The 24,522-nt window shown below is 40.8% G+C and overlaps 3 protein-coding genes across 3 annotated transcripts; 2 read left to right on the forward strand and 1 right to left on the reverse strand.

Moving 5' to 3' along the window:
• Positions 1-278: 278 nt before the first annotated feature.
• On the reverse strand, positions 279-6,883 carry LOC114583421 (vomeronasal type-2 receptor 26-like). The gene is made up of 5 exons (XM_077918045.1): positions 6,593-6,883; positions 5,461-6,327; positions 3,849-4,076; positions 2,672-2,684; positions 279-1,180 (listed from the first exon to the last, which is right to left on the reverse strand). The coding sequence occupies exons 1-5, from the start codon at positions 6,881-6,883 to the stop codon at positions 279-281; spliced, it is 2,301 nt and encodes a 766-aa protein (XP_077774171.1).
• Positions 6,884-12,610: 5,727 nt separating this feature from the next.
• LOC144325289 (vomeronasal type-2 receptor 26-like) lies at positions 12,611-15,079 on the forward strand. The gene is made up of 2 exons (XM_077918046.1): positions 12,611-12,822; positions 14,749-15,079. Exons 1-2 carry the CDS (start codon positions 12,611-12,613, stop codon positions 15,077-15,079), a joined length of 543 nt encoding a protein of 180 aa, XP_077774172.1.
• A 1,394-nt stretch (positions 15,080-16,473) lies between these two features.
• On the forward strand, positions 16,474-24,225 carry LOC114583420 (vomeronasal type-2 receptor 26-like). Its single transcript, XM_077918047.1, has 4 exons — positions 16,474-17,301; positions 18,466-18,693; positions 21,589-21,715; positions 23,324-24,225. Exons 1-4 carry the CDS (start codon positions 16,474-16,476, stop codon positions 24,223-24,225), a joined length of 2,085 nt encoding a protein of 694 aa, XP_077774173.1.
• The last annotated feature ends 297 nt before the right edge of the window (positions 24,226-24,522 follow it).

Raw genomic sequence — 24,522 nt, forward strand, 5'->3', positions numbered from 1 at the left:
TAAACAATGTGGCAAATTAAACGCAGGAAAATGCATCAAGATAAAAAAAGTAGACTATTTGAGCAGAAGTTCATATCCTTCTCTTCTTTCTTTTATTCTCTGTGCCAGAAATGATTTGACAGTGACTAAATAAATAAAACAATTTCATGGCATCAAAACAAAAATCAAATTTCTGAAATATTTTATTTCCTTCAAAATGTCCAATACACTTTATGTCTCTCTCTTTTATTTCCATGAAGGTGATCTAGTACATAATTAGGAAGACAAAGACTTGTAATTTATCTCTTCTTTCGTGTAAGTTGTTCTCTGTTGTTCAACTCAGGTCTCACCAGAATAATATAGCATTTTGGGAAAAAGATACAACCCAACAACCCAGCACTGGAAGCCAAGATGGAAAAGATCTCCACAGCCACCATGTATTTTCCACTTGTGCTCAGGTAGGTTGGGACAAATGATTGCCAAACACTGCAGAAGACCAGCATGCTGAAGGTGATGAACTTGGCTTCATTGAAGCTGTCAGGCAACTTCCTGGCTAGGAAAGCTACAGTGAAGCTGATGGTGGCCAGGAAGCCCATATAGCCCAAGACACAGTAGAACATTAGGATTGACCCTTCATTACATAAGAATACAATTTGATGAGTAATTGTGTGTGCATCCAAATCTGGGAATGGTGGAGAGGTTGCCAACCAGAGAGCACAGATTCCCCCTTGAATATGGGAGCAGGATAGAATAATAGAATAAGCCAGTCGTTTCCCCACCCATTTCCTCATCCTGGATCCTGGCTTGGTAGCCATGAATGCCAAAACCACAGAAATGGTTTTGGCCAAGATGCTAGAGAGGGCCACAGAGAAGATGATGCCAAAAGCTGTTTGTCGCAGAAGGCAGGTTGCCTCATTAGGCATTCCGATGAACAGCAAAGAGCAGAGGAAACACAACAGAAGGGAGCTGAGGAGAATGTAGGTGAGGCTTCTGTTGTTGGCTTTGACTATGGCAGTGTCTCGATATTTAATGAAGATGCCAAGCACCAGAACTGTGATCAGGGACAACAAAACTGCAGAGGAGGTTAGAACAATAGCCAAAGTGTCATCAAAAGCTAGAAAATTTGGAATCTTAGGAATGCATTGATCCTGACCTTTGTTTGGATATTGATCATCTGGACACGTAACACAAGTTTCCATGTCTGGGGAAAACAGAATATTTGAAGTTTAATTCAAAGAGCATTGCCCTCAAGAAGATCTAGATATGTCTGGCTAGCCTACAATCACCATGGAAGGTTGCAAAAACTTCTGAACATTTCTTGTTTCAAAAAAGACATGCCAGAGATCAAACCCAGAATTTTCCACAGGAATTTGTGGGTTTGTGTATTGGTTTTTGACCACCTTCCAGCCACCTTTGGGAATAACAACCACTATACAGTGAAAAGAGAGAATCACTGCAACAATTAGGCATTTTGATGAGCAGAAGAAGCTGAGGAGATGCAGAGAATTCTACTCCTTTCCCCCATATGGGGATGGTGGACACGTTTGCCATGCCCTCTTCCCCTGCAAGAAGAGAAGACCCACCTGCATGGGTAATGGGACAATTTGCCCTATAGGAGAGGAGATCAGAATATTTAATCCAATCCCACACCACACTATCCCCTCTTTTCACTGAGACACCTAATTTGGGGGATGATACTAATTGGTCTGTGTCAAGGTGGTTTTTGTTTGTTTGTTTTGCCTACTTCACACTACTTAGTGTTGTCTGCATGACTGGAGTAGTGCTTTGTTTGAGTTTGGCAAACTGGCATTTGGTCTGGGTAGGTGAGTGGATTTTGGAAATTATCAGAGCCAGAGTAGAGTTTGGGCCTGTCGGGTGCATTAGGGTGAGCGCTGGCCAAGGGTGCCACAGTGTGCATGTCAGGTTCATATACCCAGGGAAGACACAGGGGGTGTTTCCTTGAGACTTCCTGCATGATCACAGTGTGTGAATGGAAGCTGGCTCAGGAGATTAGAGGGTTGAAATCCTTCCATGAATCCACTTCACCTTGTAGACTTCATTGGTTTGGGTTAATTTGTTTGATTTATTCTGATAGCAGATTCCATAGCTGGTTTATTTTCATAAATATAACCTATTAACCCATATTTCTTGTTGAGTCTGTTGGCAATGTAGGTTAGGCTTCCATTGTTGGCTTTGTCTATGACCCTGTCATGGTGTTTTATGAAGATGCCAAGCATCAGGACTGTTACCAAAGAGAAGAGGTGTAGAGAAATTTCCAACCATTACTGAAGTTTACTTTTGTCACTTTTTTATTATTTCTTTGTTTGACCCCTCAGAATTAGTCCTCCTCATAGAAATATACATTAAATTAACAAGTTACAATTTTTTGTGTGTGTGTTCTTCACTCCCCTTCAAAACAGTGACCAGCGTACATGCCCCCTTTCAATGTAGAGGGCGGACGGGCGGGCGGGAAGGTGACGTCGGGACGGTGTGTGACTAACGCATGCACCACCCCCATGCGACCTCACAGCCAGTACAGCGCCCGCCACAGTGGGGAGTGTCGGGGCGCACAGTGCGCCTCCTCCCCTCGCTAGTATCCGCCCCGGAGCCGCGGCAAAGGTGTAAAAGAGCCACATGCGGCTCCGGAGCCATGGGTTGCAGACCCCTGCTCTAGATGATTAACATGAAATACCCATAAAACATATCTATGTAAACAATGAGAAAAATACATAGTACCATAATTTGAAAAAAACTGCAATATTAACAATAGCAAATTTGCAAAAGAGGAAATGTTTCTTTAGGTATATCTGAATACAATATTTCGTACCCTCTGCATTTGAGAACATCCCATCTGGACATGCAGCACAATCATAGCAGCAAAATTTCTGTCCCTCCTTCTTTTTCTTCCTGTAACCGGGAGGGCAATAGTCATTGCATACTGAAAGGGGTGGTACCTATCCAGTGAGGAAGTATTTAGCATTAATTAAGTGTTTCGAGGAATTCATCTTAGTCTTAAGATCTACCACTAAGCAGGAATCATAGCCGCACTATAAATTTAAGATACATTCATTGCACTATAACCATCCTAGTTTCTTGCTTTAGGAATGGATACAGCTCATTATAGAATTAACAAATCCAATAACAAACATACTAAATAAAATTAGTACTAAATAAAAGGCAGAAGCTAATGTAATAGAATAATTTTAACTGAAAATCGACTGAAGAGACGTATTGTCAAATCATTTCTGATGGATAAAACTACAGCTAAATGCATGCCCTCTTCTAGGGACTGCTGTAAGGTAAAAAGGTAAAGGTACCCCTGACCGTTAGGTCCAGTCACAGATGACTCTGAGGTTGTGCACTCATCTCCCTCTATAGGCCGAGGGAGCCAGCGCTTGTCTGCAGACAGCTTCCAGGTCATGTGGCCAGCATGACTAAGCCGCTTCTGGTGAACCAGAGCAGCGCACAGAAATGTCGTTTACCTTCCTGCTGGAATGGTACCTATTTATCTACTTGCACTTGATGTGCTTTCAAACTGCTAGGTGGACAGGAGCTGGGACTGAACAATGGGAACTCTCCCCGTCTCAGGGATTCGAACCGCCGACCTTCTGATCAACAAGCCCTAGGCTCTGTGGTTTAGACCACAGTACCACCCGCATCCCTCCATCATAAGGTACGGTTCCCATATATAATGGCTGCTAATCTAATTGGGTTTAATGGCAGGCCAGAGAAGTAGGTTTCAGATTCCAGTCTTAAAAATATGGGCAGATTAAGAGTCCTGCCTTAGCTTTCTTTGCATCTCTTGCCATCTAGTTCCATAAATGACAATGAATGTTGATATTTGGAAGGCCGTGTGGGTATTTCCTCACCTGAGTCAAGCCTCTTTGCCATTTGATTCTGCCCTCATCAATGGTGAGTCTTTTCCCAGGAGCTGCCTGAGGATCCAGCCTTCCCACTTTGACCCTGATGAAGGACTGATTTGGGAACGTGACCAAGTTTGTAATATCAAATCCAGCTACTAATTCTCCATGTTCATTAAATGTAATATCATCTCCAGCACTGTTGTTGAATGAAATCCTCTGAAGAAATGAATGGAGCTAGGAAAGAAAAGAGAAAGCACTAAAATGTGTTGTAATGGTCTCATTCTGGGTTGTACTACTCCAAAAACTCCGCTCACCTTTTCGGGTGGGTGGCCTTGCGGCCAGGCATCAGGGCCCCTGCAGTGATCTGGCGGCGGGCAGAGATTGACGCCCCCCCAGTCACTGTCCAGGTTGTGTCACCAGTGCTGAGCAGGCCCCGCCTAGAGGTGGCCTCACTGTCCAATCAGCACAGCTGGGAGGCGTGGCTACAGCAATCTTAAACTGTGGCACAGGAATCTTAAACTGTCGCACCCTTCACCAGATCTCCCACTTTTTATGCTTTGCTATGACACAACCTTTCTATGGACAAATGTCAGCTACCATATTGTTCGGTCTGGGTAGGTATTTTTTCCACTTGGCAAATTGGCACCAGCCATTTGGTTTTCACTTACCTTGTAGCAATCATCACAACTTTGTGGAGTTAGGCATTGGGTAAGCCTTTGTTTCGATGGAGGGGAGGTTGTAGCCTTCACCCGCCCCTTCTCATTAAGGGTTTCTTGCTAAAGGGATCTGGGTGTGTGGATTCTGTCTGATGCCCGGACATGGGGTAGGGCCATGCCACCCCAATGGGGACCTCTCAGGGTGCCCCTATTTGATGTGAGTCATAGGGCTCCTCCTATTGGTGGTTTGCCCTTAGATGGACTCCCTGCAGATGGGTGGGAGTTGCTGCCAGTTGTTGATGTGTTGCATAGGGAAACCTGCAGCAATTAATATCTCTTTATATATATATAAGAAATATAACAATTCCCATTTTTGATACAATTAGGATTATATTTGTTATCATTTGTTATCCCACAGAGGAACTTACGGTCTTCAAACAAAAACATCTTGGCGGTCCCAGGCCACAGCGAGGTTAGGCTGGCCTCAACCAGAGCCAGGGCTTTTTCGGCTGTAGCACCGATCTGGTGGAACGCTCTGTCATAAGGGACAAGGGCCCTGCGGGACTTGACATCTTTCCGCAGGGCCTGCAAGACAGAGCTGTTCCACCAGGCCTTTGGCCAGGGCACAGCCTGACTCCCTCCTTTGGCAATCCCCACAGAACTTCTAGCCCAAAGGTTGTCATTAATTTGATTGGAATTAATCTTATAAAGAAATGATTTTAGAATGTTTTATCATGAGCCCAGCTTCGGCTGGGGAGGGCAGAATATAAATAAAAATTATTATTATTATTATTATTATTATTATTATTATTATTATTATTATTATTGACTACATTCATCCTCGAACATTTCTGAAGGTCAGTGGTGAAAAGTCCTTAAAACAGATGTGGATGTGTGAGATTTACATGTAAAGATTCAGACTTGTATACAAGCTGGACATATGCCTTAAGATAAATCAGTACCTGCCAGGCTTCCATATTTTGTGGAGACAAGCTGCCTCTGACCTCCTTGTGGCTGGCTTTAGCTGAATATGCGATATGTAAGGCATGTGCCAGAGCATACACAGCATTATAGATACTGTAGCTGTGGCCAGTCATGCTCGTCTCAAAATAAGGTGTAGGAAGGCTTTCCAGCATTTCCTCTTCTGTACATATTTTTCCAGTGATTGTGGAGTTTGAAAATGAACATCCAAATGCTTGTTGCCAGAAATCTTTTATAAAGCCATCTTCCTTTGCCCAATTAGGATATACACCCCGAAGAAAGTATTTGAAGTCTTGAATCTCCTCTGAGTGAATTGCAAATGAGATAGCACCATGAAATGTCTGTAGATCTGTGGTAATTAAACTTTGCCACCTATATAATGGAAAATCTATTTGGGCTGTGGTAATCCAAACTTTAGCTCTAGATCTGTGTTGAGAAAATATCACTTGCATTATTCTGGATGCTGCTATACTATTCCCTGTAAATGTTATGGCTGCACTTTCTCCATATATCAGAACTGCATTGGCTTTGCTTGATATGAAAGCTGGCATTTTAAAGCGTATATTGTCAATCAATTCACGTGCATTGCTGGACAAATGCATTGTTTTTTTGCTTCTGTCTGTGAATGCTGAACAGATTCCATTCTTGAAAAGCATTGGCTCTATCGTTTGCAAGAAACGTTCTCCACCTTCATCATCCTGAGCAATGAGCCCTACCCATTTCCATTTGAAGTGCTGAAATAACTCAATGATTCCTTGGTACTGAAGGTCTTCATTAGGAACCATACGGTAAAATGAAATTAAATGAGCTGGATAATTCAGTGTTGGTTGAAATGAACCAAATGAAATCTAAAGGGAAAGAAAAACACAGACATTTTGGAGTGGTAACAAAGGTCATTATATTCTCATTTACATAATTATTTTCATAAAGTTACGATCCTATATATCCCCAATGTTCTTCTATTTAGGATGATGTCCCCTACTTTTTACATTCACACAGTAGTTTTCCATTCAATATTCACCCCTCCAACATTTGGAGCAACTTTTGGTGAAATTTGGTGAATTGTGGGGGCGATGAGAGGAAAGCCTGATAGTAACAATCTTCAGTTCCTACCTGTGGACTCTTGTAAAGACCCAGGATATCTGCCATGCAGGAAGAGATGTCAGAACTTAGCCCCCCGATGACTCCTATTACATTTTCCTGGATGTCACATCTGTAGTTGGGGACAAACTGATGTGATTTAAAGAGCAGGTCCAGAGTGGCACGGTAGGTCATCCCTGCTTTGGCATAGCTGTCATAGATGTGGAACCCGAGAGTGATGTTGGGCAAGATCTTGGGATTCTCATTGATCTTGTCAACAGCAAATGCCAAGGACAGGACATGCTGATAGAACTTGGTCACCATGCTGCAAATAAAGTCACTTGCTATTTCAGGGGAGAATGAAAACAGTATACTCTGCATCAATTTAGCAGTGTTTGACAAGTCAGCTGCCTAAGTATGGAGAGAGGGAAGAATCTTCTAAGTTAGTCAAAGTTAGACTGCAATTTTTTAAGCAATGGGGTGGTCAAGAGATTGGTGATATTACAAGTTGTCCATATGTTTTTGACATCTCATCTGGAAACAATTCCCTCGCAAAGCTGCTTTTAGGGTTGGATCAGAACCTAAAGTAGCCAGAGCCTTCCATTCTCATTTCATCTCTTTCTGCCACCCAGTTTTCTCTCCCTCTTTCTGCCATCTCTCTTTCCCCTCTCTGAAAATGCCACCTCTCTGAAAACCTGGAGACAATGCACTTAGTTTTGAGCATTTCATTTTCTGATCAGAAATAGGGTCTTTTCCTGTTTTTCAAAGCAATCAGAGTACATTACAGTCATCCTTAGAATTACAAATATCAGCACAATTAAAAAGCCTATTTACTTACAATGGGACATCAACCCAGAACTGAGGAGGGTGCTCATTGAAAAGAAGTTTGGGGAAAATGTAATTGATATGAGTTGCTACCCCACCAATGAGGAGATCTCCAGACTCGTACCACTCATGCGGAATATACACAGCACTGTTTCTTACACACTTAATAGTATTCACTTTGGATACCATATTTGAGAGAAGAAGCAGGCAAAGCAGCATCATGACATTAAACTCCCCCCTGAACATGGACTGTCCTGTTTCAGGCTACAACTCCATTCTGCTCTCTTCTGCCTGAACAAAACATGACAACTTGGGTAATAGCTGAACTCTTCTAATGTACTACTCAGAGAAACATTAATGCACCTTATTCATAACCACAGCAGTGTAACAAAATCATGGTTTAAATTTGCATGGTTTGAATGACAATTAAGAGACAGAAACTGAACAATCTATGAAAGGATAGGGTGCTTTTTTAATCAAAATGACAGGGCCCCATTTCTCTGTCCCCCCCCCTCTCTCATATCTCTAATCTTAGCAGTTTATGGATTTCTGGAGTACTTAAAACCATTTTTGACTTGAATTCTTTCCTTTCACACACACACATTGGAGCTTTCATCTTCTTGTGATTTCAATTATAGTGTTTTAGATAATTACAGAGAAGATAATCACTTCTGCAATGCATTGGACTGCTGAAAATATGTTTGTATAACTACTGCAGAAAACATATTTCTCATACCATAGAATGTATGACTAGACCTCCAACTGTCATTTGGGCCAATGCAAGGTGGTCCACATCTACTAAAACTCAAAAGTTGGACATCTGCTTTAAAATTCGTCTGTTTAAAATCCTCACTGGTGAGCATATCAGACCCCACCCTATGTAAAGCTAAAGCATCCTTTTTAAAAATAGAAAATGAAGCATAAATCTATAACACTTAGATTCAGATATAATATTTATGTTCAGTTTTCAACCACCACACCACTGGTCTATGAGGGCTTCCAATCTGTCACTATATTTGGATGAGATCCAATCACACACCAGAAAATTCAGGTTATACAATTAATGTTGATATTGTGTGCATCTGCAACAACCCTTCAACAAAACTGTCCCTCCCCAAATCTGACTTTTTATCATAATAAAAATGATGAAGAAACACATCAGAAAATAATATATGCTTGATGCAATGTTCTCAAACAAATCAGGATGAACACTCAATTAACAGGTTGTCCTGAAGTGACCTAACAGGGATATATTTGGTAAGGTATACACCAGAACCCTCATACACATATACCGCACACAAGAACCTCAACATACTCTTCTGCAAGAAATAGAATAACTGGTGTGGAGATAATAAAACAACCACAACACATGTCTGAACGTGTGTTTGTTGCAACCCTTATTTCCAATAATAAGCACTAACACCTTCCTTTGTGGGGGCTCTTTGCAGGACTGCACGCAGCACCTCGGCCCATGTGGGACCCACCAGCTGGTTGGGCTGGCCTGCCTCCCTGTGTTAGTCATTGGAGGTTCCCGCCAAACCTCAGTTAGCCAATCAGCCCTTCAAGGAGGTGGGGCCAGTTGCTTAAATAGGAGGTGGAGGTGGCAGCAACAACCATGCAGTCGGCTCTGGAGGTTCACCCACCCAACCCTCCCTTTGTTTAATGCTTGTTTGCAGGTTAACCATTTTCCTTCCTGTTCAGCGGGTGCTGCTACGGTCTTTAGATGGTTGCTGTTGAAGAGACAGGAAGGAATTTCTCTGCATTGGCAGGTTTTGCCTTCCGAGTAGCAATTCGTCACAACTTTGGCAGTTTTAGGCCTTGGGAGTAATCCTTTAGTCTATCTTCCTTAAATGGTGTGTGTGTGTGAAGTGGTGACACCCCCCCCCCATGATGGTGATTCCAGGGTCCTCTCTTAAAGGGGTTTGTAAAATGGGAGTCACTGGCCATACACTGAAAGATTGTCAGTGAACTCCCCTGCGTTGTGTGGATATGGGGTGGGCTGCCAGAGTACACAAGCGTCTTGCTGTGCACCCTCCCATATCTCATTCACCCTGAGGAGCCCCAGTATCCCTAGCTGGGGGGGCTGGGAGGGATACACACCCTCTGCCTGAGCCAAGGTCTTCCTACATCTGAAAGGTTTAATAAAGTTGTGGCCAATTTTTAATTCCATAACCCGTTGTCATGAGTCATTATTCCTTTTGGCGGTCTCACGGGGCCGAGGGGGGGGGGCCTCTCCGCCTGGGCACGCAAAAGTTCTTGCATACCAAGAGCTAAAAAAGAGAGTGGTTTATTACAAGTAAATATAGTGTACATGCTACTTTTCAAAAAGTCTCACTTGGTGGATCATCACCTTGTTGTGGAAGCATCCTCGGTCAAACCACTGGCACCCCTTACACAATGTGATTGTCCAAGCTGAAGATCGCCATGATGTGCTCTTTATGAGAGCTATGATGGGTGCTGACGACTGCTGGAGAGGTCACTGATTAATATGCTCCATGATGGCTATCAAGATTATACCTCAACACAGGCTTCAAGGATGGAAACCAAGGCGCAAAATGAATATTCAAGCCCTTCAAGATCCTATTAAGTGGGATTGCTTTCAAATGACTCTTAAGAACCATCTGCTTCCTGGAGCTTCCTGATAACATTGAGGAACACTGGACCAAGCTAAAAACATCCATTATTGCAGTAAACAAACTATTGGATGCTAAACAAAGAAACACCAGGACTGGTTTGAGGAGAATGACACTGAGATTGAACATAATATTGACAAGAAAAGGAAGGTCTTTCAGATCTGGCAAAGAGAAAGAAACTTTGCCACTAAAAAACCACCTATGCCAATGCTTAGGCTGAGGTTCAAAGAAGAACCAGAGAACTAAAGAACACCTGGTGGGTAAAAAAAAAAGCTCAAGAGATCCTCAGCTGGGAAAACGATGAAGATGGCTTGATTACTAGAAGCTGAAGCACAGGACAAAGCAATGCAGTGACTTCTGGAAACAGAGAAAACAGCTTCTCCTGAGACATGATGGGAACCATCAACAGTTGCAGGAATAAAGGCTACAGCATTATGTGGATGAGAAAAATTATCACACACTGGAAAGAATAAGGATTACAGCTAAAGTTTCTCACTTGAAACTTTATAAATTACCTATTACACGGACACGAATTGGAATCACAAGATTGTAGCTGTTATAGAAGGAATTACTATATCAATGGAATGGATTGGAAATTATTAACATTTTGGAATGCAGAAAAAATGTAGAAGAATGAAATCATCAACTCTAACATGTGAGGGTGCCAGTTTAATTAAATTCTATAATTTGGCATTTGGCATTAATAAGATTATTAATTGGATGAAATTGGTATTGTTGTAATGAGGCTTTTATTGGAAAATCTCATATATATATATATATATATATATATATATATATATATATATATATATTTTCAACACTTGGGGAGAACCAGCTTCATCTTCCTGGTACCCAAATTAAATGTGTCAGGAGTTAAAACTCATCCCCAGAAACTGGACAGGTTTTTCTGAACAGTTTATCAATTTGATCCTCTTTGGAACTCTCAAGTCAGGAAGTCTGGAAAGCCACTGTCTGTAGTTTGGTCAAGCTGAATCTAATATAGTAATTTAGATGGTTATGAAGGAGGAAATTCAATATTTTTGGACTGCTGAAAAATTGTGTTTCAGAAGTGCTGAAACAAACATTCATCACATAGAAGCATGGAGCTGGAACTGTCCTCAGATACCATCTAGTCTGTCATTCCAACCGAAGTGAGGAATTCAGCACTGCATTATGCCTCTTTTTGTGTTTCTGTGTAGGCTAATGATATAAATGGAACAGAAACACCATTTACTATTTAATGAAAAAAATATTAATTTTGAAAACTGCATTATTTAGCAATTTTCCATTGTAGATATTATTTATATCCTTTTGTGTTCTGCTCAGGCCTTAGGACAATGAAATAGTATTTGAGGAAAAGCTGAGATCCAGCAATGGGTAAGAACTCAACACCCATGGAGATATCAAGCACCAGAGCAGTACTCCGAGGGAATAAAAGTGAATAAAGCAGCAAAACAACCACAGAACTGTCAACAAATGCTAGAACCTTTAGCTTCTGATGACTATTGTTTCTTAGCTTTATTTAGATATTGATTTTCTGAACAACTGACACCAGTGTTCTAGGGATGTGGAGAGCTGGGCAGGACATGGAGAGACTTATATTGATTTTAAACCCCATTCAGCTGGGTCTTGGGAACTAGGATCCAATTCTAAAAACTTTGGTGTACATTCATCTACCACCTCAGTTGGGAGTAGGAGGCTTCTGAATGGTGTCTGGAATATGCCAGTGTAATTTATGCCAGTACAAGTTATGCCAGTTTCCTAGATCTAAGGTTCCTGGGTGCAAGATGTATAGTAGCTTTGACATTTCCATCCCAAGGGTGTACCATTTAATGTTTCCATGCTAGATGTTATGGTGGATGATCCACAGTTTAAGCATCTGCCAATATGGACCAACAGAATAAAACAGATATATTTGCTGGATATTATTAATTAACTAATAATTTTTAGATAGTGGGACAATGGGGCAGCCTTCCTCAGATGGTGGTAGACTCCCCTTTGTTATAAAAGTTTAAGTAGAGGATGGATGCCCACCTATCAGGATTTGTATAGCAGTGGGTTACTTGCATGGGCAAGGGGTGGACTAGGTTATTTTCTAGATAATTTTCAGTTCTAAGATTGTATGATGTAATGGACATGTTTTCTCCAGCAGTTATGCTATGGATGATGAACCATGGAGTCGAAACTCATTGCAAAGTAATTCTGTCCTCTGTTATTATATAAATAACTATAATTGCTTCAGTTGGTCAAATCTCCAGGGGCTTTCTTCTAAAACCATAGTGGGTGATTAATAAGTAAGTCTGGAATTGCATTATGTAGCCCATTGTGTTTTTGTTTTTTGTTTTTTAAAAAGCCAAGTTTAGGTATAAAGAAGGGGGGTGTCTGTAAATTTCTCTATTTCATTTTAAATCTCAAGCTTCCAACTATGTCCCTTGACAATCTGGATGATGGTGCCCCGGCAGAGTCTGTTTCCATCCCAGACAGGGTGCAGAAATCAGGCCGGCAGCCTTCATGAGATTGAGAGAAAAGGGGAGTCAGACTGAGAGATTGAGAGAAAAGGGGAGTCAGCTGCAGAAGTACGTTTGCCACCAGGATGTTGGTGCTGCTTCTGCTTCTACTGCTCCCAAACACAGTGTTCAAAGCACATGCTAGTAAATGCACTGGAAATAGTCCTGTGCATATTCCACATGAGTGGTATGAGCACAGAAATCTCGTCATTGGTGGGATGGCATCATTCATGCGTTACCTTTTCCCTAAATTTGTATTCAACAAGCACCCTTCTAAGGTCTTGTCTGATGTCCCAACGTAAGAAAATTGCCTGGCATTTTATTTTAGTGTTGCTTAGTCTTGATATTTGTATCACCAACTGCAGATTGTATTGCTTTCAAAATATATTAGATTTTTTTTAAAAGAAAAATGATAGATGGCTAGATAAGGAAATGAAATACTCAAACACCCATGAGTGTAAACTGTGCCTTTATGGTCAATTGGACATTTAGAAATATTAACTTTTTATGGTCCAACCAATCTCTGCTCTGATTATCTTATGTAGGTAGGGAGTCTTCTCAGTATATGAGGGAAGTATGGAAGGGGAAGCATCCCCCCCCAAAAAAATTTGAACACATTCAGCTATATTCAACCTATATAGCTCTGTATTTCATAAGTAGCAGCTTGCAACCTGAAGGTTATATGTAGTTCTCAGCCTAATTTTATATTGGTGGCAAAGGAGAGAGGATGGAGAAAAGGGAGGTGGCTAAAAAAAACCCAGAGTGAGTCAGCTTGAAATCTGAGGACTCTATGTAATCCCCAGCCTAGGTCTATATTGGTGGATGGCAATGGGAAGTAAAGTGGAGGAGAAAGGGAGTGAGACAGAAAAGTGTGACAGAGGGAGAGGAGATATCAGAAATTAAGAAAGAAAAGGGGGACAGAATGGCTGCAGCTTAATAGGTTCCAGCTTAATAGCTGGAAGGAGGCAGGGTGGTGATGAGGACACAAAGGTGAGAGAATGAGAGGCTCTGTTGGTGCATTCACATCACATCCCTGCCCTGCCTCACATCATCCAGGTAAGATTCAGGCAATGGATTACTACTGTCATTATCAACTAACTAGGGAATGCATAGCATAAAAGAGAGAGAAAATAAGGGGAGAGGGGAAAATAACAGTCCATACTTTATTCCCATTGAATATATTTTTTTCCAAAGAAAAGCTGATATGCAAAAAAAACAAAACTGTTGACTACTACCTGCTTATGATATCAAATGACTAGGTTGAATGATGCATTTGTTTTAAGGAATAGGTTGCTAAAGAGAAACCAGCAACCAGGGCAGCAAACAATTTCATGGTACAGCACCAGATGCATTGCATGCAAATGCTCCCAAGTATAACCCCAGATGTAAGTCGGCAGGGTTGGGAAAGACCCCTTTTTAAAACCCTGGTGAGTGCCTGGACCTGTTTGAGTATTGTGCCTTTGGATTGCTGCATTATCGAATTAGGCAAGTTTGATTCAGTCTTCGTTTTGTATGTCTCAGAATGCACATATCCTGGAAACTGTATAGTATGGGTCATATATATTGGGTGTCTGTTGTCGTCTAGATGTTGCTGGACTACAGGTTATATATTCCCTCTTCATTTGCCATGCTGGCTGGAGCTGGAGTCAACTAATGGCCAAAGTTCCCCAACTCCCATATAGACAATGCTGAGATAAAGGGACGCAGAAGAAAGCAGCCTCCAATGTTGTGGTTTCAAACTATTAAAAACCTAGATGCTGAAGGTACATGGAAGCCTAGTAGTGCAGTCAGTCTTTTCAGGAACTCTCAGAAACCTTTAGCTATAACCCTGTGACAGACTAGATGCTTCAAGCTGTAATTATTTCAGAGTGAAGAACAAAATTGATTTTAAAAACCCAAGAAAATATATGCCCCATACTATACAGTTTCCAGAATATGTGAGTTCTGAGACATTCAAAATGATGTATGTTGGTCCGAAGCCTGAACCAAACTTGCCTAATTTGATAATGTAGAAGTCCAAAGGCACAATACACAGAAGTTACCAACAATACTTTTTTCCTTATTTTCAACAGGACTTGCCAGATAAATAACTTTTCTGTTTGTAACTTTTCCTTATAGTCAGGCGACTGAATACTGTAGGTGAATACTGTGTGCAGACAAATACTGTGATAAAGTGTTTTGTGCATTGGTTAATTATCTGATGACATGTCAACTTCATTTGTAGTGTGGTGACCAAGTTCTACCAGCACATCCTTGCCCTGGTGTTTGCCATTGATGAGATCAATTATAATCCCAATATCCTGCCCAATGTTACCCTTGGGTTCCACATCTATGACAGCTATACTGATTCTAGGATGACCTATCGCACCATTCTGGACCTGCTCTTTAAATCACATCACTTTGTCCCCAACTACAAATGTGGCACCCAGGAAAATGTAATTGGAGTCATCGGTGGATTCAGCTCTGATACCTCTTCACGCATGGCAGACATCTTAGGTCTTTTCAAGATTCCACAGGTAGGATCTGAGAATCAGAGAAATGGGGACTTCCCTTAATCACCCACCATAAATTAGCCAGCTCCTCTCTTTCTAGTATGATTGATAATGATTGAGTGGTGTAGTAAGAGAGGAGAATTAAAATGAACTGAATGATGTGGACTTGTTTTAGCTGGTTGTATGTAAGCCACTGTGGAAGATTTTTTGACTTAAAAGTGAGGAAGAAATTATTGAAACTGTGACGGAAAGCTCAGATAGACCAGGGTTTGGTGGTGCAGTGCGGCAGAAACCCCCCAAAGTGGTATATCTCACAAAGTGCTGGGTTGGTGACTCATTCAGATTGACTGCAGGTATTATGGATGCGACACTTTTGGAGGGGAAAAGAAATGGAGTTGAGGGTTTGGGTTTCTGGAGTTCAACTGGATAGTAGTATAGCCTCTGAGCTGTATGTGTAATTCACCCTGAGGAAACATCCTGAGCTGGGTGTTCAATTAAAAGACAATCGCTAGAAAATTTTAAGAGTATACAAACAAGTGAGAAATGGGTAGTTGAATTTGAGAAAGAAGAATTGAAGTTGTGAGGGAAGATTCTACTTGGATTCAGTGAGAAGGGCAAAGATCTTCTGGGTAGAGAGAATAATAACCCCAAACCAGTTAGAAGGGGAATGTGCAGTGATCCCCTGGCCTGGTATACTCATGGAGGAGCCTCAGGACCCAGATTTATAGAAGGTTGGGAAACTGGCAGAAGGTACAAACTTCTTTCAGAACCAAAATATTAAGACCTGAGCAGTAACATGTCTGCAAATAGTTTAAGGAACTGAAGTAAATTTAAGCTATACATTTACCATCTTGTTTAGAAACCTGTAACATCCATTGAATTTATGTGTGCATGTGCATGTAAATTTTACTGTTACTTGAAAGAATTGATGCATCTGTTGTTTTAACAAGTTTGTTGTAAAATAAAAACATTTTTCCTGTTTAACATCCCTGTTTCCACAGGCGAGAGTTTTTCTTTAAAAAATGAAATTAGTCAGTAGTAGTAGTAGTAGTAGTAATAATAATAATAATAATAATAATAATTTATTTATACCCCACCCATCTGGCTAGTAAGAAGGGACATGCCTCATAAACAAAATAAATAAAAATAAATAAATTAGGCATCCAACTATGAGTATGAGATGGGAGAGGTTCCAAAAAATGTGTTTTAGATGTGTAGAAAAGAATTGCTGCAAGCCAAATAGGACTGAATAGCTTGAGGAAAAATTGATGAAGATAGCGTAAGGAAATTATGTATGTGCAAAAGACAGAATAGTGGCTTTAAAATATTTAGATAAATGGAGAGAAATATGAGCTCCTGTTTCTACTCAGCAATGCCTGGCTTTTATTGTTCAGATTTCATATGGCTCTTTTCAACCAGCAGTCAATTATCAAATCAAGTCCCCTTCCTTTTATCGAATGGTTCCTAGTGAATATTTTCAGTACAAAGGAATTATTCAACTCCTTTTGCATTTCAAGTGGAAATGGGTTGGCCTCATTGCCCAGGATGATGAAGGTGGAGAACATTTCTTGCAGACCATAGAGCCAATGCTTTCCCAAAATGGAATCTGTTCTGAATTCACACAAAGAGTTCCAACAAATGTGCGTTTCTCTGAAAATGTGTTCAAAATGTTGTTGGACCGATTAAATATTCTCCCAGCTGTTCTGGTGGGCAAAGCCAATGCTGTTATTGTATCTGGAGAAAGTGCACCAATCACATGGTTGGCAAATTCTGTAGCAGCAATCGATTTGTATCGAACAAAGTATCGTCAATATACATTTTCTGCTGTAAAGGTGTGGATTACGACGGCCCAAATTGATTTCAGAGTGTATAAACTTCAAATGATGAGTGATATTATTAGCCGTATGTTCCATGGTTCCATTTCCTTTACAATTCACTCAAAGGAAATTCAAGATTTCCGGGCCTTTCTTCAGACAATAAATCCTTCCGAGGCAGATGGAGATGGTTTTATCAACGATTTCTGGGCAGAAGCGTTCAGTTGTTCTGTTTCAGATTCTGCAGGTGTGTCTACATTCTTCAGACATTCTCCATGTACAGAAGAGGAGATGCTGGAGAGCCTTCCAGCACCATTTTTTGAAATGAGCATGACTGGCCACAGCTACAGTATCTACAATGCTGTCCATGCTCTGGCACATGCTTTGCATATCATGTACTCAGAAAGAGCCAGCAATAAAGGGATGGATGCCTGGGGAAACCTGTCTTTTAAGAATGTGGAACCCTGGAAGGTAGTGTTTCCTCAATGACAAATATGAATAATGAACCCCTGGGTATAGCACAGTGATGTGACATGCAGTAGCAAACATGAAATTGACTACTAAATTCTTACAGTATATGAACACTCCTTGCTTTTCTCATTCTCAGATTCCTTCCCTTAACATTATCTGATTTCATTTAATAGCAATATTTTTAACCTCATTTCTCCTTTTGAAGATTCTCTTGATCTTCCTATATTTGCTACCACACTTGTCCTTTGTCAACCCTAATTCACTTCTTGTTGATAAAACTCCTCAGTAGACTCATGCTTTACATACCCATGTTTTACGAATCTTGTGAATTAGTTTCTTTTGACAGTGGCAGCAACACGTTTGGGCAGATTTACCTTGAAACACACACATACAGGTTTAAAATGGGGGTCTTTATTGTACATGCACAGAGAGAATAAAAATATGCACATTAAATGCTTCATGCAAATGGTGTAAGCAGGACCACTGAGAGGTAGATAAAGGGGGTGTATATGTTGCGCACAGCCTATGAGTTCTATGTGCGGTGCAACCAGATTCGGATTATTTGGCTGGACTTTTTCAATGAAATAAGCCTCATCACACAGCAAGCAGTTCAATGCATGCCACAATTTACAACACAAGGAAATTAATTTCATTTCTTCTTGTGGTTGCTCAACAACCTATTGCAGAGAACAAAAATACATTGAATTTTTGAATGGATTTTTTAAAAATGGAACAGGATGAATTTAGTTCAACCCTTGTGTAGAACCAGACCATTGAAAATTCCTTTTAAAAAGGAACTAGTTTTACCAGTCCTCAAAGAGGAGGAGGAGAGGAGGAGGAGGAGTTTGGATGTGATATCCCGCTTTATCACTAGCCAAAGGAGTCTCAAAGCGGCTAACATTCTCCTTTCCCTTCCTCCGCCACAACAAGCACTCTGTGAGGTGAGTGGGGCTGAGAGACCTCAAAGAAGTGTGACTAGCCCAAGGTCACCCAGCAGCTGCATGTGGAGGAGTGGAGATGCGAACCCGGTTCACCAGATTACGAGTCTACCACTCTTAACCACTACACCACACTGGCTCTCTGGTCCACAGGTTCCCCATCCCCCCATTAAGCCCCCCCCTTAATATTACGATGTTATAAAATTATCTTTCTCTCTCCACCAAGCTTCACTCATTTCTTCAGCGAATCTCATTCAATAATAGTGCTGGAGATTTAATAACACTAAATGAACACGGGGAATTGGCAGCTGGATTTGATATTACAAACTTGATCACGTTCCGTAATAAATCCTACGTCAGAGTGGAAGTGGGCACACTGGATCCTCGCAATCCTCCTGGGAAAGAGCTGACCATTTTTGAGGACCGAGTCGAATGGCACAAAGGCTTGAATCAGGTTTCAAGTATCAGCTTCATGGTCTTACAATGAATTGGGAGGGTAATAGATGTAAATAAAATGATGGAGGAATTCATTCATATAACGTATAACTCTGAAATGCACTGGAATACCCCACTGTGTTGACAAACAAATGTTTGTTAAATATATGAAGTAATCTGATATGTGGATGGTGAGCATTTCTACAGAGACGAGCCACCATTGAAAGGACTGCCTTCAACCATATGAATGTATTAGTTCATCAGCTTTGGACGTTCGGAGCTGTTGGCACACCATTTTCAATGGTGGTCCCTATGCAATTAAATTCTCCTTTAAGGGGTTTGCATTGGTGTTTACTGTTACTTGTTTCAAAAATTCTTTGAAAACCATTGTTACCAAAATGGCTTTTAACTGAGATCATTTTATTGAGATTGCTGCTAAAATGTTGATTTTAGTATTGCAATATTTGGAACTGATGGCTATCTTTACCTAGGATTGGCACTATTTCAAAGGTTTGATTTATTTGTACTTGTTGTTCACAGGATGGCACTTTGGTTTGTATTTGATATTTTTTATTCTTTTCACTTATGCATTATGCTATAATAATAATAATAATAATAATAATAATAATAATAATAATAATAATAATAATAATAATAATAATTTATTATTTATACCCCGCCCATCTGGCTGGGTTTCCCCAGCTACTCTGGGTGGCTTCCAACAAAGTATTAAAACACAGTGGTCTGTTAAACATTAAAAGCTTCCCTAAACAGGGCTGCCTTCAGATGTCTTAGAATTCTAAGTAGAACAACTACTTAGAAGTCTGGTAGTTGTTCTTCTCTTTAACACCTGGAGGGAGGGTGTTCCACAGGCAGGTGCCACTACCGAGAAAGCCCTCTGCCTGGTTCCCTGTAACTTGGCTTCTCACAGTGAGGGAACCACCAGAAGGCCCTCGGTGCTGGACCTTATTATCATCGTCAGTATTATTATTAAATTATATACAACTGTGAACTAATGAATCTAAGTTTTGGACAGTAAAAGCAATACATTAAATGCATAGTAAGTTAAAACATGAACCACAAATTCCTATTGCTGCAAAATATATTGATATAGAACATCATGAACAATGTGTGAAGAGGTGGCAGAAAATACAGGTAAAAAAGGAAATTGTTAGCAGGCACTGGAATGTATGTATACAGCTTTCGGGCTTCCATTGTGTACATGCGGTTAGAGTTGCATAAAGTGGGGACAATCCAGCTGAAGGCTCTGATCCTTCGTAAGCCAACCTGAATTGTTAAACCAAGTGAACATACTGTAATTACGGAGCAGGGTTCAGGAGAAGAATAGTAGAATCATAGAATTGCAGCGATGGAAGGGACCCTGAGGATCATCTAGTCCCAAACCCTGCAACGAATGAATATGCAGCTGTCCCATATGGGGACTGAACCTGCAACCTTGGTATTACCAGGACCATGTTCTAACCAAGAAAGTCTCTCAGTGACTCAGGTGTACACTCAGGCATATCTGTATACAGATTTGTGTGCTACTGCCATATCCACAACCTTCATTTTGGCACGGCAGTGTACTGGAAGGAAGTGCAGCTGTTTCAATAGAGGTGTCCTCTGTGGATCATAAGTTGCTCCACAAGCTCCTGAACTGTTGCATCTTGCACCAGCTGGGACTTCTAGACCAATCTTAAGGCCAGCCTTACATAGAGTGCATTGCAATAGTCAAGCTTTGAGGTTACAAGGACACAAACCACAATGCCCAAGTTATTCTTACCCAGAAAAGGTCTGATCTGGCACATGAGCCAAAGTTAATTAAAGACACACCTAGCCTAAATGGGCCTAAATGACACAGATATACCTGATTCTTCAGAGGGAGAGTGACACCCCCCCCCCCCGAACAGACAATTTGCAAATTTCCTAAGCCTGGAAACCACTTACCCACAGGATTCAGTTTCACTTTGCCAGCCTTAATCTAGCCCATTACTGCAGGCACTCCTGAATCAGATAAGACCAAGAAACTGAGCTATGTCTCTGAAGCGTACTAGATGGAAACTGGGTTCGTGGACCCTAATGACCAACCATAGCAGTTTCATGTGGATAGTAAAATAGCGCAGGAGACAAAATGGTGCCCTGTTCTATTTTGTGCAAGAGTGAAGAGGTCAAAAGATGATCTCCAAATGCTATTCTATGCCCTAATGGCAATTAGTCTACTGGAAGGAAGTGCTACCAACTCCTAGTTCACAGAGAGGATCTAGGAAGGCACTAAGGTCAATTGTACTGAAGGGCACTGAGAGGTCCAGGAGAATCAATAGGGTCACACTCCCCCTGTTTTCCTCACTGTAGATGCCATCCATAGGGATAGCTAAGGTTCATTCATTTACAAAAGCAGGCCTGAACCTGATGCACATAGAATCATAGAATCATAGAATCTTAGAGTTGGAAGAGACCACAAGGGCCATCGAGTCCAACCCCCTGCCAAGCAGGAAACACCATCAGAGCACTCCTGACATATGGCTGTCAAGCCTCTGCTTAAAGACCTCCAAAGAAGGAGACTCCACCACACATAATATTGTAAGGTTGCCTCCAGTTACATCCAGCAGCATAACTCTCCCCAAAAATTCTACTTTACTCCCCACAGAGCTGCAATTCCTAGCATCCTTAAGAAACTATAGTCTCCAGGATCCTATAGAGTGGGTGTGATTTATATATGTTTAAAATGTATGGTGTACACAGCAACAATGTCATCAACATTACTGTGTGCTGAAGGATCATCTGATGTAAGAGGAATTCTCTGAACATTTTTAATGCTAAACTTTCTTTCTTTCTTTCTTTCTTTCTTTCTTTCTTTCTTTCTTTCTTTCTTTCTTTCTTTCTTTCTTTCTTTCTTTCTTTCTTTCTTGGATAGGTACCACCTCTTTCAGTATGCAATGATGAATGCCGACCTGGTAATGGCAAGAAAAAGAAGGAGGGGGAGAAATTTTGTTGCTATGATTGTGCTCCATGTCCAGATGGGATGTTCTCAGATGAGAAGGGTAGGAGATGTCATGCTAAGATTTACCAAGCTATACCACTGACTGCAGTAAACTCTGATCAGTTCTTCTGCAAGCTTCTTTTAATTAGCTTTGTACATTTTATGAAATGATAGCAATAATATTTGTTCCTCCTGCTTATATAGATATGAACACTTATTTTCTGTTAAAATAAAGTAAGGTGAAGCTTGCTAGAATAACAAATGACACAAGTTAACATAACCAAGTTCCCATGTAACTTTGATGCCATAAGACATAGAATGTCCTTCCATTGTCCTTGCATCACAGATAACTGAGAAAACATGTTAAGGTAGGAATTTGTACTCATGCCCCAAAATGAAGTTGCAACACTCGGGAAACTGTGTGATTTTGAATCAGCAATAACTTTGGAAACTTTTCTGGGGAAATCCAATGGCTTAAAATGAAAGTAACAGAAACTGTTTCCAATTGTGTAGGTGACCTGTAAAATTGAAGAAGGGGAGTTTTTGCTTCAACCCTCTCTAGGAAATCTCCTTGTTTAGAAAATGTGACACCTACACACACCCCATGCCACATTTGTTCTGCTCAGGGTAAAACCTTAAGAATACATTTTATGTATCTAACATTTTCTTCAATGCTTAAAGCAGCACCTTAGATTATCCTAGAAACAGATGTCATGGTGGAGAGGAATGAAGGCAGGTCTTCCTCTCTGTATTCAGAAAACAGAATATTTAGGGCTCATGAAAGTCTCATTTTCTAAAGTTAGGCAATTTAATTAAGCAAGCATAGTTCCTAATTACCAAAGAGAAAAATGGTAAGGTTAATCAATGAGAGAAATAAATATCATTTTAAAAGACAATAATGCAATACGATCAAAACTCCTGAATTGCAGAGCTGAGGCAAAATACACAATTACCTGAGCACAAACTCGGGTTATCTGAATTCGAGAAGACTGAGTTGATAGCCAAAATATAGAAATATTTCCCCACTCATCTCTCTTTTGAACAGAAAGGATTTATAGTGGATATATATGATGGGTGGTGAATGCTTTTCTCTCTCCTTTCCTACGGAGAGCAGTTAGGTTTGGAGGTCTCCTGCCCCCACAACTTTTTCGCCAGCCTTCACTGCCCATCCCACTGCTTTATCACTGACTGCTATGGCCTCCACCACCACTCACTTGCCAGCTTCTTTTGGCCAACTACCTGCCCTCTCAGCAACTTCAGCCACACACACACACACTGCTCTCTTGCTCACTAACCTGTAAGAGTGTTGTCATGCTGTATTTCTTAGTGCCATCTGTTAGTGGCCACACAACTGCAGTCACAACTGCAGTGTGACAATAACCATAAAAGTTTAAGTACTGTATATAGGACTACCAGGAAACAAGGAAGATAAATATCACCTGTCAGGACTTTGTTAGTAATCGCTCTAGTCGTGATGCAATAGCAAAATCTGTATAGAATTTGGTTGGGGAAACGTAGGTAAATTGAAAATATGACGGATGGCATTTTTTTCAAGCATCTTGGTCAGAAAATGTTTACCTTTCCCCTTGTGAAATATAGTTAGTTTTGGTAGATGCCTGGCGAGGCAGTTCTTAACACTTTGTGGTTTTTTATTCATTTCTTTTCTTAGACAAAGAAACTTGTCTCAGATGTCCAGAAGATCAATATCCAAACAAAGCCAAGGATCAATGCATTCTCAAGATTCCAAATTTCCTAGCATATGATGACATTTTGACAATCATTTCAACTTCCTTTGCACTTCTGTTGTCTCTGATGACACTTCTAGTGCTTAGCATCTTCATCAAGCACCAGGAGACTGCCATAGTCAAAGCCAATAATATAAGCCTCACCTACATTCTCCTCATCTGTCTCCTCTTATCTTTCCTCTGCTCCTTACTGTTCATTGGAATGCCTAATGAGGCAACATGCCTTCTCCGACAAACTTCTTTTGGCATCATCTTCTCTGTGGCCCTCTCTAGCATCTTGGCCAAAACCATATCTGTGGTCTTGGCATTCATGGCCACCAAACCAGGATCCAGGATGAGGAAATGGTTGGGACAAAAATTGGCTTATTCCATAGTTCTCTTCTCCTCCACCATTCAGTTGGGCATCTGCACTCTCTGGCTGACAACCTCTCCACCATCCCCAGATTTGGACATGCACTCAATGGCAGAAGAAATAGTTTTTTTGTGTAACGAAGGGTCAGCTACTATGTTCTATTGTGTCTTGGGCTATATGGGCTTCCTGGCCATTGTCAGTTTTACCGTGGCCTTCCTAGCCAGAAAGTTGCCAGACACTTTTAATGAAGCCAAGTTCATCACGTTCAGCATGCTGGTCTTTTGCAGTGTTTGGTTGACTTTTGTTCCAACTTACCTGAGCACAAGAGGAAAATACATGGTGGCCGTGGAGATCTTCTCTATCTTGGCTTCAAGTGCTGGGTTACTTTGTTGCATCTTTTCCCCCAAATGCTACATCATTCTTCTGAGACCTGACCTGAACAACAGAGAGCAATTGATACAAAAAAAGTTATAACTGATAGAATAGTTTGTAACTTTCTTTATGTTCTTTTCCTAGATATGCAGATGAACTTGTTCTAGATGAATCAAATTGCTTTTTTTAATTTTATTGGATTGTAGAATCATTGCCTATTTGTTTTAGATGCTGTTCTGGCACCTCCACTCTGAAACACTACAGGGATGCCAGTAACCAGTGCAGAAAATGTAGCATTATATGCTCTCAGATTCGAGAAGTTCAAGCTTTGAGAAGTGCAGCAAAGTTAGAGGTTCTTGCACAAATTCTCATCACAAAGAATTTGTTCACAGGATCTGT

Source organism: Podarcis muralis, chromosome 13 (assembly GCF_964188315.1).
Source record: "Podarcis muralis chromosome 13, rPodMur119.hap1.1, whole genome shotgun sequence".
Lineage (NCBI taxonomy): Eukaryota > Metazoa > Chordata > Lepidosauria > Squamata > Lacertidae > Podarcis > Podarcis muralis.

What these genes read in the sequence shown, in the direction of transcription:
- LOC114583421 (XM_077918045.1), bottom strand. Translation starts at nt 6,883, where the DNA reads ATGGTGACCAAGTTCTATCAGCATGTCCTGTCCTTGGCATTTGCTGTT. An exon ending in GTCTTTACAAGAGTCCACAG is followed by an intron (nt 6,328 to 6,592) that starts GTAGGAACTGAA and finishes CTTTCCCTTTAG; the next exon opens with ATTTCATTTGGTTCATTTCA. An exon ending in AAAATATGGAAGCCTGGCAG is followed by an intron (nt 4,077 to 5,460) that starts GTACTGATTTAT and finishes TTTCTTTCCTAG; the next exon opens with CTCCATTCATTTCTTCAGAG.
- LOC144325289 (XM_077918046.1), top strand. Translation starts at nt 12,611, where the DNA reads ATGTTGGTGCTGCTTCTGCTTCTACTGCTCCCAAACACAGTGTTCAAA. An exon ending in GTCTTGTCTGATGTCCCAAC is followed by an intron (nt 12,823 to 14,748) that starts GTAAGAAAATTG and finishes CTTCATTTGTAG; the next exon opens with TGTGGTGACCAAGTTCTACC.
- LOC114583420 (XM_077918047.1), top strand. Translation starts at nt 16,474, where the DNA reads ATGGTTCCTAGTGAATATTTTCAGTACAAAGGAATTATTCAACTCCTT. An exon ending in AGAATGTGGAACCCTGGAAG is followed by an intron (nt 17,302 to 18,465) that starts GTAGTGTTTCCT and finishes CTCTCCACCAAG; the next exon opens with CTTCACTCATTTCTTCAGCG. An exon ending in GATGTTCTCAGATGAGAAGG is followed by an intron (nt 21,716 to 23,323) that starts GTAGGAGATGTC and finishes TTCTTTTCTTAG; the next exon opens with ACAAAGAAACTTGTCTCAGA.